The sequence below is a fragment of the Mchenga conophoros genome, linkage group LG16, assembly GCF_057382185.1.
Source record: "Mchenga conophoros isolate Kocher_MC1m ecotype Shallow Benthic linkage group LG16, M_conophoros_male_GT1.1, whole genome shotgun sequence".
Lineage (NCBI taxonomy): Eukaryota > Metazoa > Chordata > Actinopteri > Cichliformes > Cichlidae > Mchenga > Mchenga conophoros.
The window spans coordinates 20,299,587-20,317,055 of record NC_140541.1 but is presented as its reverse complement, the minus strand read 5'-3'; the positions used below and the strand labels follow the sequence as shown (position 1 = coordinate 20,317,055).

The 17,469-nt window shown below is 40.3% G+C and overlaps 2 protein-coding genes and 1 pseudogene across 6 annotated transcripts in view; all 3 read right to left on the bottom strand.

Moving 5' to 3' along the window:
* The window catches only part of LOC146556664 (nectin-2-like), a 76,239-nt gene that overhangs the window by 21,539 nt on the left and 37,231 nt on the right, over window positions 1–17,469 (bottom strand). The gene's annotated exons all lie outside the window — the stretch shown is intronic.
* LOC146556668 (uncharacterized) lies at window positions 6,562–10,284 on the bottom strand. Of its 5 annotated transcripts, XM_085250469.1 has the most exons (6): window positions 10,036–10,284; window positions 9,164–9,268; window positions 8,384–8,408; window positions 8,268–8,294; window positions 8,010–8,176; window positions 6,562–7,785 (listed from the first exon to the last, which is right to left on the bottom strand). In XM_085250469.1, exons 1-5 carry the CDS (start codon window positions 10,076–10,078, stop codon window positions 8,050–8,052), a joined length of 327 nt encoding a protein of 108 aa, XP_085106595.1. In that variant the 5' UTR covers window positions 10,079–10,284; the 3' UTR covers window positions 6,562–7,785; window positions 8,010–8,049. The 5 variants fall into 5 exon arrangements, 3 of the variants coding, with proteins under 3 accessions (XP_085106595.1, XP_085106594.1, XP_085106593.1); XM_085250468.1 differs by lacking the exon at window positions 8,384–8,408; XR_014889071.1 differs by lacking the exon at window positions 6,562–7,785 and having other exon boundaries at window positions 8,085–8,176; window positions 8,384–9,268.
* Window positions 12,274–16,186, bottom strand: LOC146556667 (uncharacterized; annotated as a pseudogene).

The following is a 17,469-nucleotide window of genomic DNA, read 5'->3' as shown; positions in this document are numbered from 1 at the left end:
CAACGAGTGCCCAGTGGTGAGAGTGGACAGCTTCAAATACCTCGGAGTTCACATCACGCAGGACCTGTCATGGTCCTGTCACATCAACACCGTGGTGAAAAAGGCCCGACAGCGTCTTTACCACTTCAGACGCTTGAGAGACTTCCAACTGCCCTCCAAGGTGCTCAGGAACTTTTACTCGTGCACCATAGAGAGCATCCTGGCGGGAAACATCTTAACCTGGTTCGGGAACAGCACCATGCAGGACAGACGAGCTCTACAGAGGGTTGTGCGGTCAGCTGAGCGCACCATCCGCTCCGAGCTCCCTGACCTGCACTCAATCTACAGCAGGCGGTGCTGGACCAAGGCCAGGAAGATGGTGAAGGACCTCAGCCATCCCAACAACAGACTGTTCTCTCTGTTGAGGTCAGGAAAGCGATTCCGCTCCCTGAAGACCAACACAGAGAGACTGAGGAGGAGCTTCTTCCCGCAGGCGATACGGTCTCTCAATCACACCACCACACAGTACTGACCCACACATGTGGTTCTTACACACACACTGGACTTTCTGGACTTTGGTTTTGCACAACACTGGTCACTATATTCTTCATTTCCGGTTAATACTTGTACAGCTGCTGTTATTGTGTATATATTTATTTATATTTAGATTTCTTCATACATTCTTATATAGTTCTATATTGTGTATTGTGTATTTTGTTGTACAGTTATTTTATTTTCAACTTTAATTTATATACACTCAACAAAAATATAAACGCAACACCTTTGTTACTGCTCCCATTCCCCATGGGATGGACGTAGAGACCTAAAATTCATTCCAGATACACAATATAACCATCCCTCCCAAACAGTGGTCACAAATCAGTCCAAATGTGTGGTAGTGGGCACATCTGCTATATTGAGATAATCCACCCCACCTCACAGGTGTGCCACATCAGGATGCTGATCTGACATCATGAGTAGTGCACAGGTGTACCTCAGACTGCCCACAACAAAAGGCCACCCTGGAATGTGCAGTTTTTTGCGCTATTGGGGGTCTGGGGACCCAGAACCGGTCAGTATCTGGTGTGACCACCATTTGCCTCATGCAGTGCAACACATCGTCGCATGGAGTCTATCAGATTGTCAATTGTGGCCTGTGGAATGTTGGTCCACTCCACTTCAATGGCTGTGCGAGGTTGTTGGATATTCGTGGGAACTGGTACACGCTGTCGTATACGCCGGTCAAGCACATCCCGAACATGCTCAATGGGTGACATGTCCGGTGAGTATGCTGGCCATGCAAGAACTGGGACATTCTCAGCTGCCATCTGCCCTGAACAATGTGAACCATGATTCATCCGTGAAGCGCACACCTCTCCAACGTGCCAGACGCCATCGAATGTGAGCATTTGCCCACACAAGTCTGCTACGGCGACGAGCTGGAGTCAGGTCAAGACCCCGATGAGGACGACGGGCATGCAGTTGAGCGTCCCTGAGACGGTTTCTGACAGTTTGTGCAGAAATTGTTTGGTTGTGCAAACCAATTGTTCCAGCAGCTGTCTGGGTGGCTGGTCTCAGACGATCTTCGAGGTGAACCTGCTGGATGTGGAGGTCCTGGGCTGGTGTGGTTACACGAGGTCTGCGGTTGTGAGGCCGGTTGGATGTGCTGCCATATTCTCTGAAACGCCTGTGGAGACGGCTTATGGTTGAGAAATGAACATTCAATGCACGGGCGACAGATCTGGTTGACATTCCTGCTGTCAGCATGCCAATTGCACGCTCCCTCATTGCTTGTGGCATCTGTGGCATTTTGCTGTGAGACAAAACTGCACATTCCAGGGTGGCCTTTTGTTGTGGGCAGTCTGAGGTACACCTGTGCACTACTCATGATGTCAGATCAGCATCCTGATGTGGCACACCTGTGAGGTGGGATGGATTATCTCAATATAGCAGATGTGCCCACTACCACACATTTGGACTGATTTGTGACCACTGTTTGGGAGGGATGGTTATATTGTGTATCTGGAATGAATTTTAGGTCTCTACGTCCATCCCATGGGGAATAGGAGCAAAAACAAAAGTGTTGCGTTTATATTTTTGTTCAGTGTATGAAGACGTGGATTCTCCTTTTCACATGTTAGCATGTTGTTTGGCCAGCTGTGGCTTACATTACCACAGCTGTGATAAAATTATCAGGAGTACTTCTATGTCTATGAGGGGAAAGCTTTCCTTGTTTACATATAATATAATAATGATACAGATAATGAAAGTCAGACAAAGTGGATCATGTCTTTTACAAAGTGCATAAATAAATCAAGCAGATTTTTTTTCGGTTGTGGTTTCTGAGTTGTGAAATGTCTGCAGCTCCGGAGTGGACTGTATTTGATTTGTCACATTGAAAGAGGGCCAGAAAATTACATAATCAGTGAAGCCAAACACATGTCTCTTTCCTAATATGGGCAATGTCTTTAGTAAAACTCAGCTGTAAGCATGTCTCCAGGCTCTGAATTGAAGGATTTTAGCACACAAAGTTATGTGTTTTCAAACTCACAAAATCATATTTTACGTTCTTGAAGCAATAACCACGTGAAACTGAAGTTTAAATACTTTTCTTCCCTACATCCTGTGTGCAAGAGTCAATTATAGCATCATTTGGAGAGTTATATTTCATTTAGCATGTTATCGCATATCTGAAGGGGACCTAAAATAAAGCACAGTTCAGTCAGAGGGTCTCTTATTGATTGAAATCAACTTTTCCTGCTTTTAGGAGATAACTGAAAGTATACATGAAAGTGCCTTATCTTTTATAACCACAGGTTTTTTTTTATAATGGGTGTTTGTGTAAACTGTGTGTCACAGAAATAAAAGGCTGCTGTGGCGTGATGGTTCTTCGTAGTGGTCTGACACCGAGGGCAGAGGGGCTGCTCTGAGATCCTTCCCTTGCTAGCATGTGAAAAACCGGTTGAGCTGTTCGTCTTGTTTCATTAACGGGAATAAGTCTCTAAAGCAGCGGGGCCTGTGGAAGCGCAGACCCAACACTTTCCAGTAGCATAAGATTTTTTGCCAAGAAGTGCGACAGCAAAGAACTGATTGTCCAAATATAAGTTTCCTTACTTTTTCTATGAAGTTTATATGTTTGTAAAAATAAAGTAAACCATCTGCTCTAAACAGGTTTACATAGACTCAAGATTCCTTTTATCATTTTCTTGAAAATGTGTTTTTGGGGTGTTTTGCAAAACTAACTTTCCTCAGTCACACACTTTTTTCCTTCAGTTAAAAAACTTGTAGATCTGGCATATTGATCGATCACAGGTTTGATAGCTTATCTCTGGACAGTCAGCTTAAAGAAGAATTTGCAAAGTTCATTGTATTTATTTAAGATCATTTTTGACAGCCACAGCTGTGACACATCAATGATTTTTATAAGATATTTATCACAGACTGACAGAACTACGAGAAACACCTTTTAGTTATCGTCCTTTTTAGTCGTCTGAAAAGTTCATATAAAAGCAGAGGTTTCTCTGTTTTAAAGACACAGAACATTTTTAAGACACAATCACACAAGTAGATATTTCAAGAAGAGGGTGTAAACAAACATTTAGGGGCTGTGGTTTCACATGTTGCTCCACCTATCATGCGTTAGAGTCACCTTCCAGTAAGTTTCCAGGTCACTTACCCAGTATATGTACTCAGACTGGAACCAGTATGTTTGAGATTCATACAACCAGAAAACTGTCTCCTCTGTTTATTGTGTGAATTCACACTATTGAGATCCTGTTTCTCTTTAAACTTTATTCTACCTTATTCTAGTTGCTCCGACCTTTGCTGGTTAACTACTCCCTCCGTTTTCAGCCGATTTCCACCATTTAAACTTGAATCTGTTCTGCTCCCTGTGCTAATGCCAGCTGTATCTTTTGGTGGTCATACCTTTCATACTTTTTGAGATATTACAGTTTTTGCCCGTTGCTTGAACACTACAAACCCATGCTTAGACTAAAGTAACACAACTTGAAGCTTTTGTTACCATACCTCAAACACATGTACCCCTACCTTAAACAAAAGCGCTGCTTTGCACCCTAGTTGCAATTATGCAACACACTTACTCCTTTATGCAACACACATGGTCCTGCATGCTACACTCTATTTCATACATAAGACACTTTGTTCACAAAATGAAATTTCAGGGTGCCATTTGGAAAACACATGTACCCAAAATACAAAACACATCGGGTAATTGCAACCACTCAAATACACACCTGAAGGCACTTACTTGTAAAACTGAACACCAATTAGCCAACTACAAAAAGCCCTCAGTTTAGCCAATTCAAGAACTTTGCAAGCATGGATGGAGGGAGAGCAAGAGGAGGAGGAGGAGCAGGTCGATGTCGAAGTCGAAGTCGAAGAGGCCATGCACGGACCCATATTTCTGATGATATAAGAGCAACTTTGGTGGACCATGTCATCAACCATGGCCTGACTATGAGGGAAGCTGGGCAGAGAGTCCACCCACATCTAAGCTGCTTCACAGTGGCATCTGTAATAAGAACATTCCGACTAGAAAACAGGTCTGTCTTCACCTCTCTACCTTCTACTCCACTCAGATGGTTTTTATAGCACTGTTCTACAGTATATACCATTACCATATCAAGTGTACAGGGTATTGCAGGGTGCTAAGGCTCCTTTTGCAGCCAAAGTGGTAGTTTCTGTGAAACATAGCATGATTACTTATATTGAAGTACAGTGGATGACACAGTACATACAGTAAAGTACTGTAAGAGAAATAAGCAAAGCGATGACAATATGTGGTTGTATTTCTCTAGACTGACTCGAAGACCTTCTGGGGGAGGACGCCAACGCCTGTTCACACAACAGCAGGAACTTGCCGTTGTGGACCTAGTGAGGGCAGACAATGCCATCCGTCTCCACCAGCTACGAAAGCAAATACTTGCAGACAGGCAAGTGTTCAACAGCATAAACCATGTGAGCATCACCACCATCAGACGCATCTTGGGAAAACACAGCATCACCATGAAGCAGCTCTACAGAGTCCCATTTGAGAGGAACAGTGACAGGGTCAAAGGACTTTGAGCTGAATATGTATGGGTAAGTGTAACTGTCCTTTACATGTACAATACAGTATTGGTGAAATCCAGTAGCAGCTGAATATGTACCATATCAGTACCACATGGATCCATTCTGAGAGCTACACAGGTACCTGTGTGATGGGGTTCTGTATGTGTAGCACTGTAGTACAGTAATATGTTCTCTTGGCCATGGATGGAGTTGCACAGCCTCATGAATTCATTTTCATTGATGAAGCTGGATTCGACCTGTGCAAAACAAGACGACGGGGTCGTAATGTCATTGGTCAAAGGCAATTGTGCACGTCCCAGGGCAGCGCAGGGGAAATGTCACATTGTGTGCCGCCATAAGCCTTCGAGGGCTTCTGCATCATCATGCAAAACTAGGTCCATACAACAGCCAACATATACTCACATTTCTAGATGCTCTCCATAACATAGTTGTACAGAACAGACCAGATCAGCCCAGGTTTGTTTCCATCAGGCTGCTCTGGTCCAGGCCTGGTTCTCCAACCACAACCAACTTGAAGTGGTATACTTGCCCCTTACTCACCATTTTTAAACCCTATACAGGAATTTTTTTCGGCTTGGAGATGGCGTGTATATGACCGCCAACCACATGCCCGCATGCCTCTTCTGCAGGCAATGGAACAGGCCTGCGGCGACATTCAGGTGACAGCAATCCATGGATGGTTTCGACATGCAAGAGGATATTTTCCCCGGTGCCTAGCGAGAGAAGACATTGCTTGCGATGTCGATGAGGTCCTGTGGCCAGACGCCAACAGACGGCGGGATCCATGAGCCCACGTATGCACAATTGTCATGATTTTTTGTGTTTACAGTATGGTGTTTTTTCTATTACTGTATTATGGTGTTTTTTGGGTTTTTTTTGCTTTCTCTGAATTCATGGTAAATGGCCTGCATTTGTATAGCGCTTTACTCAGTCCCTAAAGACCCCAAAGTGCTTTACACTACATTCAGTCATTCACCCATTCTCATGGTACTGCAATGTACAATACTGAGTAGGCCTATTTGTTGTTTTGGTTGTTTGAAAATGTGTCTCCTGAAAATATGCCTTCTGAATAAACAATGAAAGACTGCAGTGTTTTATATAAAGTAGAATAGTGTGCTCCCCCTGATCTGTAAGTGTTTGCATATGATGCAAGTATGTGTCATTTTGTCAACAGTTACATTTTGACAAAGGAATGTTAGGTTTTGACAGCAGAGTTTAGGTTTTGAGAGTTTCAATTTGGCACAGATGTGAATGGTATATTTCCCAGTGTTGTGTCGTGTGTACCCAGAGGTTGCCCTTTGTTACAAATTAAAGTCTACAAATCAATGACATCACACTGGCCTATGTTTATTCAGTCTATGATTACATGTCAGTGAGATCTTGGAGCTGCCAGCATGCAAAGCTGCAGCTTTAGAATTTAGGCTCTAATCCTTTTTTCCACCATTTTTTTTTATTTTTCTTCTTCCTTTGTTTCTCAGACATGTATGGTTGTTTTTTTTTTTTTTTTTTTTTTTTTTTTTTTTCTCCCATCATTTCCTCTTATTGTCCCTTTACATACTCTTTGCCTCGCTCCAGTCTACTGCCAGAGTTTCAGTATTTTATTCACTTAATAGCAGGACAGAATACCACGTGACTGTGGCCTTGTGTTATACCCTCTCTGCTGCAGTGATGCTGCAGACAAACACAAACATCGTGATCAGACATTTAAGAAAAGCCTCTTACAGATGAAGGTCTGTGTCTCTTGACCTAAACACATAATCAAGTTAAATCTAATTTATGTTCATCAGTGCCCCTCACACTGTAACTTAAAGTAATACATTTGTTACTGGTTAATTACAGAAGCACGTTTGTGAGCATAAAGATGTAAGCCTTGGACCATCGGGATGAAATGTGGTTGGGAAACTTAACAAGCATTGATAAAGCTTCATCAGTAGTTCGAACAATGCCTCAAAACCTTCGCTCACCACAGGTGGTTAGCAGACTGTGGTTGTACCATGCAGCCTAATAACATGCAGTAAATTGCAGGTTAAAGCAGTCTGCTTACACATTGTTAAACGAGGGAAGGGAACTAATGTGGCTGTCACATGACCCTTTTGTCCCATTTCATCCCAGCATTTGATTAAATTGCTGCTCACTACTTAAAACTGATCACATAAAACTATTTTTCTTCATCTTTTAATGATTACCAAAGTCTGTGAATCCCCAAATTGTTCAGTTGTTCTTTTTGCTCCCTATGAGGTCACTTTTACCATGTGACAAAAACAACACCCCACTGTACACACTTGAGCCACCAGCAACTTTATAAATCCCCAATAAAAAGCTGACAGGTTGCAATGATGTTCCAAATAACTTATTAAGAAAACAACTAAATACACAGAAAATATTATGAAAACTGGTTTATTTTATATCTCCTAGTTTGAAGTGAAGCAATAAAAACATGTATAAAACATCACAAACTGTAATATTATACAAATGCTTACGTCCTGCTGATGCAATGGAGACATCTTCCAGTGACAGTCTTCATCCGTGTGAGTGTGAGGAGGCTCCTAAACCCACCGACACAGAAGTGCATGTTCACAACTCCCTCTGTGCAGGTGGGGTCAGGGCCCTCCTCACCCTGGGTGAAGAGGGGTGGTGCTGTGGCCAGTCAGGTATGAAGTGCTGAGAGTGGATCTTTGGTCCTCTGTGCAGCTCTGTCCACTCTCAGCTGCCCTGCAAAGCAATAACACGAGAAAGACGTCATTTTAACACAAAACAGCATTTCCATTGTTGGTAGCTGCAGCATGTTGTTAAAATGCAATTTTAAACTCAACATATACACACAATAACTATAACTAAACTTAAACCTACAGTACTGTAGGACGATGATTTACACCAGCTATTGGAAGGATTTAGTCTTCAAGACAGTTTGTAGCCAATGTGAGGTGATAACTTACATAGCTGGAACACAGCACCACTCTCCAGTTTGTCATTTGGTCATCCATCCTTCTCATCGGGTTGGGGTAAGGCTGTCTTCTGGGTGGAGTATCTCTCTGTGTTAGCTCCGTCCTGGGCGTTGAGTGTCTGAAGTGCTGAATGCTGGGAGAGGACAAGTGTAAAGCACCTGAAGACAAAAAGACAAAGAGAAAAGCATGAATTCACAGATCACAGAGTTGTTCACTTTACTTTTCTTCTGTTATGTGTTTTTACCTTACCTCTGATCCCTGAGCCACAGGCTATACCTTATGTAAAAACAAGAGACTACAGTCAGTTCATGACATCATTTTAAACCTTTTCTACTTATTTGTGTTGACATTAAGTACGGACTTACCTTTGTCCTGCATGGTGAGCTAGAGCTTGAGAAAAAAATGTTAGTCATTTACAAACACTGCAAAGGCCAACTTAAACATTTAAAGCTTAAAAACAAGTTCTAACATAATCTAGTCAGAGTCGCTGTCATCAAGTGAAAGGTTAAAAGGCCTTTCCCAGAAGCGTCTGACACCAACAGAACCCGAGGATGTTGAAGGGCCATAAAACGTGTCATCACTTACCTTGCACCTCTTTGCACTTACCTCATCAGTGCAGGTGTCGTCTCCGCTTCTCTTTGCTGAGGAGGTGAGAGCTGAGGTTGAAGGAGAAGCTGAGAGAGTAGCGGAAGAAGGAGCAGGAGAGGAAGGAGCTGAGGGAGCAGGGGAGGAAGCAGCTAAGGGAGCAGGAGAGGAAGCAGCTGAGGGAGGAGCAGAGGAAGCAGGAGAAGCTAAAGGATCACCAACCGGGAAGAGTGGGGCGTTGGCCTGGCCGAAAGGCGGCATGGCGAACGGGGCAGCACCTGGAGCAATAGGATGTTGCCAATCGTGCCAAAACGGCTCTGGAGGGAGCTCCTGGATGAGAGGGGAATCAGCTCTCTCATCCATGGTGTCATACCCCGAGTCGTCACTAGGCCAATCGGCCCACTCTTCTGAGTTGTTCCAGTCAGAGGAATTGTCAGTGTCTTCACTCACCTCTTCGACGTCCTCAGGTATGTAGGGAGGGTACTCACCTTCCTCTTCACTGTCATCAGGATCCTGTGCTTCAGGAGAAGAGGGTGAGGATGGGAGAGGGATATACTCACCATACTCACCTTCACTGACACGCTCGGTATCAGAGTCATCCAGGATCCTGATGACCTCTGGAAGGCCTTCTTCTGCAGGACGCTCAACCACGTAGTCGAGACGACCTGTGAGGAAACAAGTTTAAAATAACATTAAGAATGTAATAAACATCAAGTGCTAAAGGAACAGAGCTACATCTGTTAGTTTGAGCAGACGATGAGAGAAAAGCATTTTAGGCTACATTTATGTCAGACTGAATGACACTTCTACTTGTTCATGCAAGCAAAAAACAGCTAAGTCAACTAAGTTCACATCATTAACTGCTATATAATAAGATATAGTAGTGGCATAACATAAGGATACCATTATTACTACTGTACTATGATTACTGTTTTCATATTCTTTTTTATATTCATTTATTTTTGTTATTTTTTATTATCATGTTTTGTAGCAGGGGAAAAGTTATAGTTTATTTCAATAAAGCCTTTGATCCAAGAAGAACAGGATGTTAGGAAGGGACCGGGATCTGGTGTGTTTACACCTGTGTGTTCTGACGTCATGACATGCTGAAGATGCTGTTACCACAGAGACTGATTTTGGGGCATTTTACAAATTTTAGTCCGTTAAGCTATTTTTAACCAAATCATTAAAAAAGTGTCAAATTTGAAGCCTTCAAATCAAAGTAACACCTTTTTTTTCAAATTCATACACCAGTCGTTAATAATTTCTACACCTCTCCCGGAAAATTTAAAGCATACAAACAATTTACGGGGAAAAATCTTGGAATAAGCATATTTTGATAACATTAAAACTTGATATTCACACTGGAACTTGTTAAATTATTACAGTCATTTAGTAGCTCTTAAAATAACTGAAGAAATGTTAAAAGTACCTGCAGCGAAGTCCAGGGGGCTGTCGAGTCCACGACGAGCCATCTTCAGGTTTTGCTGTATGAAAAACAAGTACAAACAATCCAAAGATGAAGTACTTGTTGTGGCGAGCAAGTCAAATCCGCTTTCAGTAAATATTTTCCGAAAACTTAACTTTCCACAGGCTGAGGTTGGAGCAGGTCAAAACAAGTCCAATAGCAAGTGTAAAGGGACGAATGGAACCTTGTGCAGCATTTATATACCCTCCGCAGGCCATGGTTACGGTTGCCAACATTTTTCTTTTAAAAGCTAACAATAACTTAGCGTTCTCGCTACTCACTATGCTGTTAAACAGCTATATGTTAGCAATGACAACATTTAACAATGCTAGCCGTGCTGATTAGCCTTAGGATTGCTTGAGGTTGTTTCCAGCTCTAGTGGTCATAAGCGAACTTAGTTCTGTGCCAGCTTTTAGCACGAAAATCAATCTTGTAAAGCTCACTATTAAACTGACAAAGCCTTAGAGCCTAGAAACTATGATACTTACAACTGTGCTATGTTTGTCTCATAGCATATAGCAAGACCCCATAACTGACCTTTGACCTCTTCTCAAGATTAGATAATGCTATATAGAGCTATTTTAACACTATGTTTCTTACTGCCATTGTTTGACAACATATAAGCATAAAGGAAATGATATATGGAGATTCTAAATATCAGGTTATTATGACTTTATTATAAACTTTACAGTAACAGTTCAGAACTATTAAGCAAGCTTAGTTTTGGAAAAATCCCATTTGTGATCAAAACTTTTTACTTCATATTTATTACTAAATAATTCAATAAATTATACTCAAGTACTGAATAGTCACAAAAAATAGTAATTATGCTGAAAATTATGTTAAAGTGGTTTTCGACTGAGCATATAAACAAAAGCCTGGGAAAAAGTTCTGTTGAACAACACACATATGTTACCAATATTGTAGCCGGTGTTATTTAATAATTTGTTTTATTTTTGATACAATTTCAAACTTTATTAACCTTTTCAATAAAACAAAGTCTCAGATTTAATTATTCTGAAACTAAGTTTAAGCTTCCCAGAACGTTTTGTTGCAAGTTACATTACTGATATAAGAAATATAAAATGTTTGTATTGTTCACCCACAAGTGCAGTCTCTGGCTCAAACACAGAAGCTTGATATGTTTGGTTGTCAGTCCAGACATTCCTAAAGAAAGTTGTCCTTCTTCAGCTCCAGACCTTTCTAGATAAAAATGGCATTAGTGAAGTATTTCAGTCTGGTTTTAAAAACGCACCACAACACTGAAACTGCTCTTGTAAAAGTTTTTAATGACCTTTTAACTTTTCTGACTTGGGAGATTTTGCCATTTTAATACTGTTAGACCTCAGTGCTGCATTTGATGGGATTCTTATCGCTCGGCTTGAGCACTGTGTCAGAATCAAAGGGACTGCTTTGGAGTGGTTTAAATCTTACCTGTCCAACCAAAGTTTTTCTGTTAGATTGGGGGAAACATCGTCCTCAGAAGCCTCACTTTCTTGTGGGGTCCTCAAGGAGTCCAATCTTGGTCCAGTTCTCTTTTCTATTTATATGCTCCCCATGGGTTCAATTTTTTGAAAAACATGGGATCTCATTCCATTGCTATGCAGACAACTCACAGATTTACCTGCCACTGAAACGTGAATCTGTGAGTCGTCTGAAGGGTTTGCTAGATTGTTTGGAGGATGTTGAGGATGGCATGGATGGCTTTTAACTTCCTTAACCTAAATGAACAGAAAACAGAGGTGATTGTGTTTGGTCCCTGTGACCGCTGTGACTTTGGCCCTTTAGGAATTCATAATAATAATAATAAAAACCTTTGCAAGGAACCTAGGAGTGTTTTTTTTTTACTCTAATCTAATGTTTGATAAACAGATTAATGCTGCCTTTGCTGTAACTGCTCCTAAGCTCCCTTCACGTCAGGACTTCCCCAACATTGGACACTTTTAACTGACCATTCATCCTCCTCTTTCTCTCATTTTTTACATTCATCAGGTCCTCAGAGTACTCGTTCCATCTTCCCAACACACTCTTTTCACTGTTTAGCACATTTCCATCTTTATCCATCTTACTCCACAAATAGTCTTTTCCTTCGGGGCCGACAAACTGACAACTTTCAACATAATCCATTTGATTTCCAGCTTCAAACTCGTGATAATGACGGACACTCTCTTCACCCTGAAACAGCATTCATGAAATCTTCCTTCAAGATTACAACTACTTGATTTACAGTGGAGTGAAAAAGTCTTTGGCTTCTTCCTTATTTCCTTTTTTTGTATGTTTTTCACATGTGAAAGTTTCAGATCAATAAACAAATTTAAATATGAGGCTATTTAAAAAAAACAAACATCAATCATCCAAACAATTTATTCAAAAAATGGAATTTTGAAACAAGTGAGCTGTAAATACAAAATTGCAGTTGCACTAAAACACATTTTTGCATTGTCCAACTTTCTTATCTCTCGTCTGCTCTCACAGTGAGTCACACACATTTGTATTTACAGAGCACACTTTGACAAGTAGTCTAAACTCTGGGTGAAGTGTGTGATCACACCGAGTCCCAGCTGGTTTGAGGAGCAGACTGAGTCTCTGCAGGGTTTAAACTCAGTCCCTGGAAAACAGACACAGTCCAGTTATATCTGGATGAAAACTGTCTCTGTGAAGGCAGTTTTGTTTTTGTTAACACTCCCTCAGAGAGGGACAGCTGGTTCATGTTTATTTAATCCCATTATCCAAAGACACTTCTACATCATCATCCACAGTTATGGGTCAATGACAATATCAAATAACAAGATCAGAATAACAACCTTAGGATTATTGAGATTTGTACTTACTGTGGTTTCATCCATCTGAGTTTTGTTCCCTAAAATGAGAGAAGAAAGTCAATTTCAGTTTTGTTTTAAAATTCAAAATCATTCAATCTTAAATGTACCTTTATGTCTTGTCCTTATATTGACTGTTGCAGCAGTTATTAAAAGCGCTGCTAATCCCACAGAGACAACAATGAACCTCAAAGAAACAAAAAATCTGTCAAACACAAAAAATGTGATTATTAAAATTATTTGGTTGCAGTTTTCTGTTCCGTGTAAATTCCTTTCTTTTAAAAATGTAACAGCATTTTATTAATAAATGTGCAAATTTCTGTGATATGATTTGTATTTAAAAGTATTTATATACAAAGTTAAAGTGAGTTTTCATTTGCATATCATTTCAAAAGCTCAAATAAATTTAAAATAAACAGATATTTATGCAACCAGCTTAATCTTCAGTCCTGCTTTTGAAGGACTCTTCATTGTTGGGGTTGTTTCTGATTTTGTGCTTATTTCAGTTTTTCTGGCTGGATTCTTTGTTGTTTTTGTGTCACCTGAATAAATGAAAAAGTAAAAGCACAAAAGTTTTTCATGTTTCTCATCTGATGTAAACATGAGAAACAATATTCTACTTTCACACTTGAAATATTTAAGTAAATGTTTGATGTGATTTTACTTATATTAACAGCTGATCCTGATCTCAGCTGTTTCCTCACCTGATGGCTGACGGTCGAAAGTAAACAGCTGCACTCTTCTTGTGTTAGTGTCAGTCACTTCACATTTCAATATTTTATGACGTGATGAGTATAAATAATTATTCTTCAGAAAAGACACAGTGGCAGCGCAGTGAGTCTGTGAAGTCACTATTTCTTTGTTCTCTTTGTCCACATCTCGACCTGTAAGCAGCCACTTCACTGTGTGATGACACTGTTCATATGTCAGCACAGAGCAGCTTAACGTCACCGTATCAGTGTCCTTATGTTCAGTCACTGGTGAACATAATGTAACAAAGTGAGACAAACAGAGCGGAAATTAGTCAAGTTATCTTAATCAGTTTCAGTATGATTATTGAACATTTTATGTCCTGAAAAGATTTGAACTGAAAATATTTTGATGTAAATACTCACAGGTAATAACAGAGAGATCAACCAAAGACTGATGAACCAGAGTATGTGTAGATTGTATTTTGTCTAATTTGTATTGTCGACAATAATAACAACCAACATCCCCGACTGTGAGCTTCTTTATGAGCAGAGAACAGTTCACTGTAACTCTGTCTGTCTGATTTAGTTTTAGCTTGTTCACCAATCTGTCCAAGTGTGATCAGCTCTACGTAGTCCCATCACAGTTATTCTGCTCATCTATCACATTCACACAAGGCAGAGTGACGTCATCTCCAACTTTAATAAACATGGAGGCTTCAGTTACAGATACTGTTGAGAAGATTGAAGAGAAATATGATAGACATTAGAATACAGCACTTTTACAGTTAGAGTGAAGATATTTTAGACACAAGTTCATAAACAGAGCATGCTCAGCTCTCTTATTTACTGTAAAGGTTGTTGACTGTAATAATATGAACAATATTTAGTTTGACTGCTATTTAAGTGTTTCCTGTATTCTTTTTTTTTTTTTTATATTCTTTATTTCTACAATATTACCTCATAAAGATGATTACAGGCATTAATTAACACAGTTTACAAGAGAAAAACGAAACAAAACGAGAAGAAAGAAAGGCAGATAGAAAGAAAGAGAAAGAAAAAAAAAAGGAAAAAAAATTATATATATATAAAATAAAAGGAGAAAGCTCTGTCGGGAGTAAACAATTAACTAAATTGGTGGTTTCAAGCTTTAAAGAGAAAATTCGGTTTATAGGTATTAACGTATTGGACCCACTTATCCCAACACAGATGGAACCAGGCCATCCTGTCATTAACATGAGCTGTTACTTCCTCCATCCTATATATCTCTAACGTAATTTCCCACCATAATGACAAAGTCGGTATGTCTTGCGAGGACCATTTCTTTGTTATACATTTCTTACTTGCAACCAATAAAGCTCTTAACAGACATATGTCATTTTTGGACCAGTTCTGCGGTATACAGCCAAAAAAAATTGTCTTCATATCCTGAGGGAATGTACAGTTAAAAATGCCTTGTAATATACCATGAATGTCTTTCCAGTAAGTCCGTAGCACAGGACAGTCCCACATAATATGGGTGTGATGGGCTCCTTGGTATCCACAGTTTCGCCAGCACACGGGAGGATTCCCATCATAGTGAGCCTTTTGACATGGAGTGATAAAGAACCTTATCAGAGTTTTCCATCCGAACTCCCTCCAGCTTTTGGAGGAAGTACTCCTCCATTGCCATTCCCACATCTGAGTCCATTCTTCCCTAGAAATACACATCCCTCCCTCCTTTTCCCATAACATCTTCACATAATCAGTTGAGTGTGGAAGCTTATTCATAAAAAAATTGTACCAAAAAAAAAATGAGTCTTGTGTCAACATCCCCACTGTACGCCTGTCTAAATAAAGTTACCAATTCCACGTTAGTATTTGACATCTGACCGATTGTTGTCTTTATATAGTGTCTTATTTGCAAGTATCGAAAAAAATCCTGTTTTTCTAGATTGTGTCTCTGTTTCAGCGTGTCAAAACTAATAAGGTTCCCATCCTTTATCAAACTATCATATGTAGATAACCCTTTAGCAGGCCAGCTTTTAAAACGTGAGTCCAATTTATTCGGGGCAAAGTCAGAATCATATGCATACCATTTGAATAAAGCCAAATCCTGTTCAAGTTTGAATTCTTTCACGACTTTTCTCCATATATTAAGTGTGCACGACACCCAGGGGTTATGAATCTTGTCAATATATTTTCGAATATTCGAGTCCATCAGGACAGCTTGTATTGGGGAGGAAAACATATTCTCCTCTATAGTCTTCCAGTGTGCTTGGTAGCTTGTATCACACCAATTAACCACCGTTTTCAACTGAGCAGCCCGATAATAATTTTTTAGTGATGGCAACCCCCATCCTCCCACCTTCTTATGTAATTGTAAAGTTTTAAAACAAACCCTCGGCCGCTTCCCCCCCCCCCCCCCATATAAACTGCGATATTATTTTATCCCATTCATTGAAACGACTTGGATCAATGGATATTGGTAATGTTTGGAATAAATATAATATTCTTGGCAAGATGTTCATTTTAATAGATTCAACTCGTGATTCCTGTCTTCTTACCTGCGATCTGAATCATGAGCATCAGACATGAAAACATTTGAATCCATCTGAATTCATCCATCGTGCTTCTCTGTCTCACTTCTTTCTTGTTCTTGATCTCGACTGTCACACCCTCTGAACTGTTGACTCTGTAAGACTGTTTGTACTTCCTGTCATCAGTGAGATGTCACTTCCTCATCACAGCTTTAGGGATCCAGTTGTTATTTTTGCTGATGATAATGTTTCATAGGTTGAGTATGTCAGCTTTTCATGTGTCTGAAATTCATGATTTTTATAAACATAATTTATTGTAATGAGAAATCACATTCAGCAGGTGCACTTTGTGTCTATTCCCACAGAGCATTTGTGACAGACTGACAGTGATTTAAATACTGATTGTTAGGATGAATTGAAGATGATTAACTGATAAACAGAATCCAGTCAAGCTATTTGGTGATTGGACTCTGATGGCCTTCACGGCTGATTGGATTCCAGCTGATGAAAGAATTTAGGCAGGACCCCCCACAGTCCAGACATGGTGGTGGTTAAGATGGAGAATTGGATGGAGCGCTGAGTAACATGTCTGGAAGGGAGATTGAAAGATGAGCAGGGAGATTTAAAGTACATGAAGTGGAGGCTGATTGTCTTGAAGAAGGCCGGGAGAAAGACGATTGGACTTGACCAGTGATGTCAGCAATCAGCTGGACAGTGTTCGAAAGTGGAAGTGATGAAAAGCTCTGGCCACTAAACACCCAGGAAGTAGACAGAAGTGTGATTATAAGTCTTCCTCATTGTACTCGTGAAGGCTGAACTTAAGCTTCATGTGTTTCACTCCCTGAAAATAAACAGACGACTGAGGAAGTTGAATGTGTGAAGTTTAAGATAAATGTTTCTATTAATGCAGCTTCTCTTTCTTTAAAATGTAAGAAAATGAAAGCACATAACAAGGTTCTGTTGAAGGGTCAAACACCTCCGCCACCACAGTTGGACTTTTGATGTCTAATAGATCATTTGATTACACAGCTGCAGCTACAGAACATAAAGCAGGTCTGAGACGCTCCTCTTCCTCATTGTTGAACTGAAGACGTTTCTGAGAACTGAAAGTGTTTTGGTGAGAGTGTGGCTACAACAGCAGCAGAGCTCATGAGGTTTGACTTTATAATAACGGACAGTTAAACATCAGAAACACAAACTATTATCACAATTGTTGAACGCTGACACTATGAAATCGGTTTAAGGGTTTAGAGAGTTTGTGTTCAGTCTTTCACAGTTGTGTGAGGCGAGCAGGAAGGAGGCAGGACAGACTCAAACTATCTGTTGGTGTTTTATTGATATATTTAAAACAGAAATTGTGACCAAGCAAGC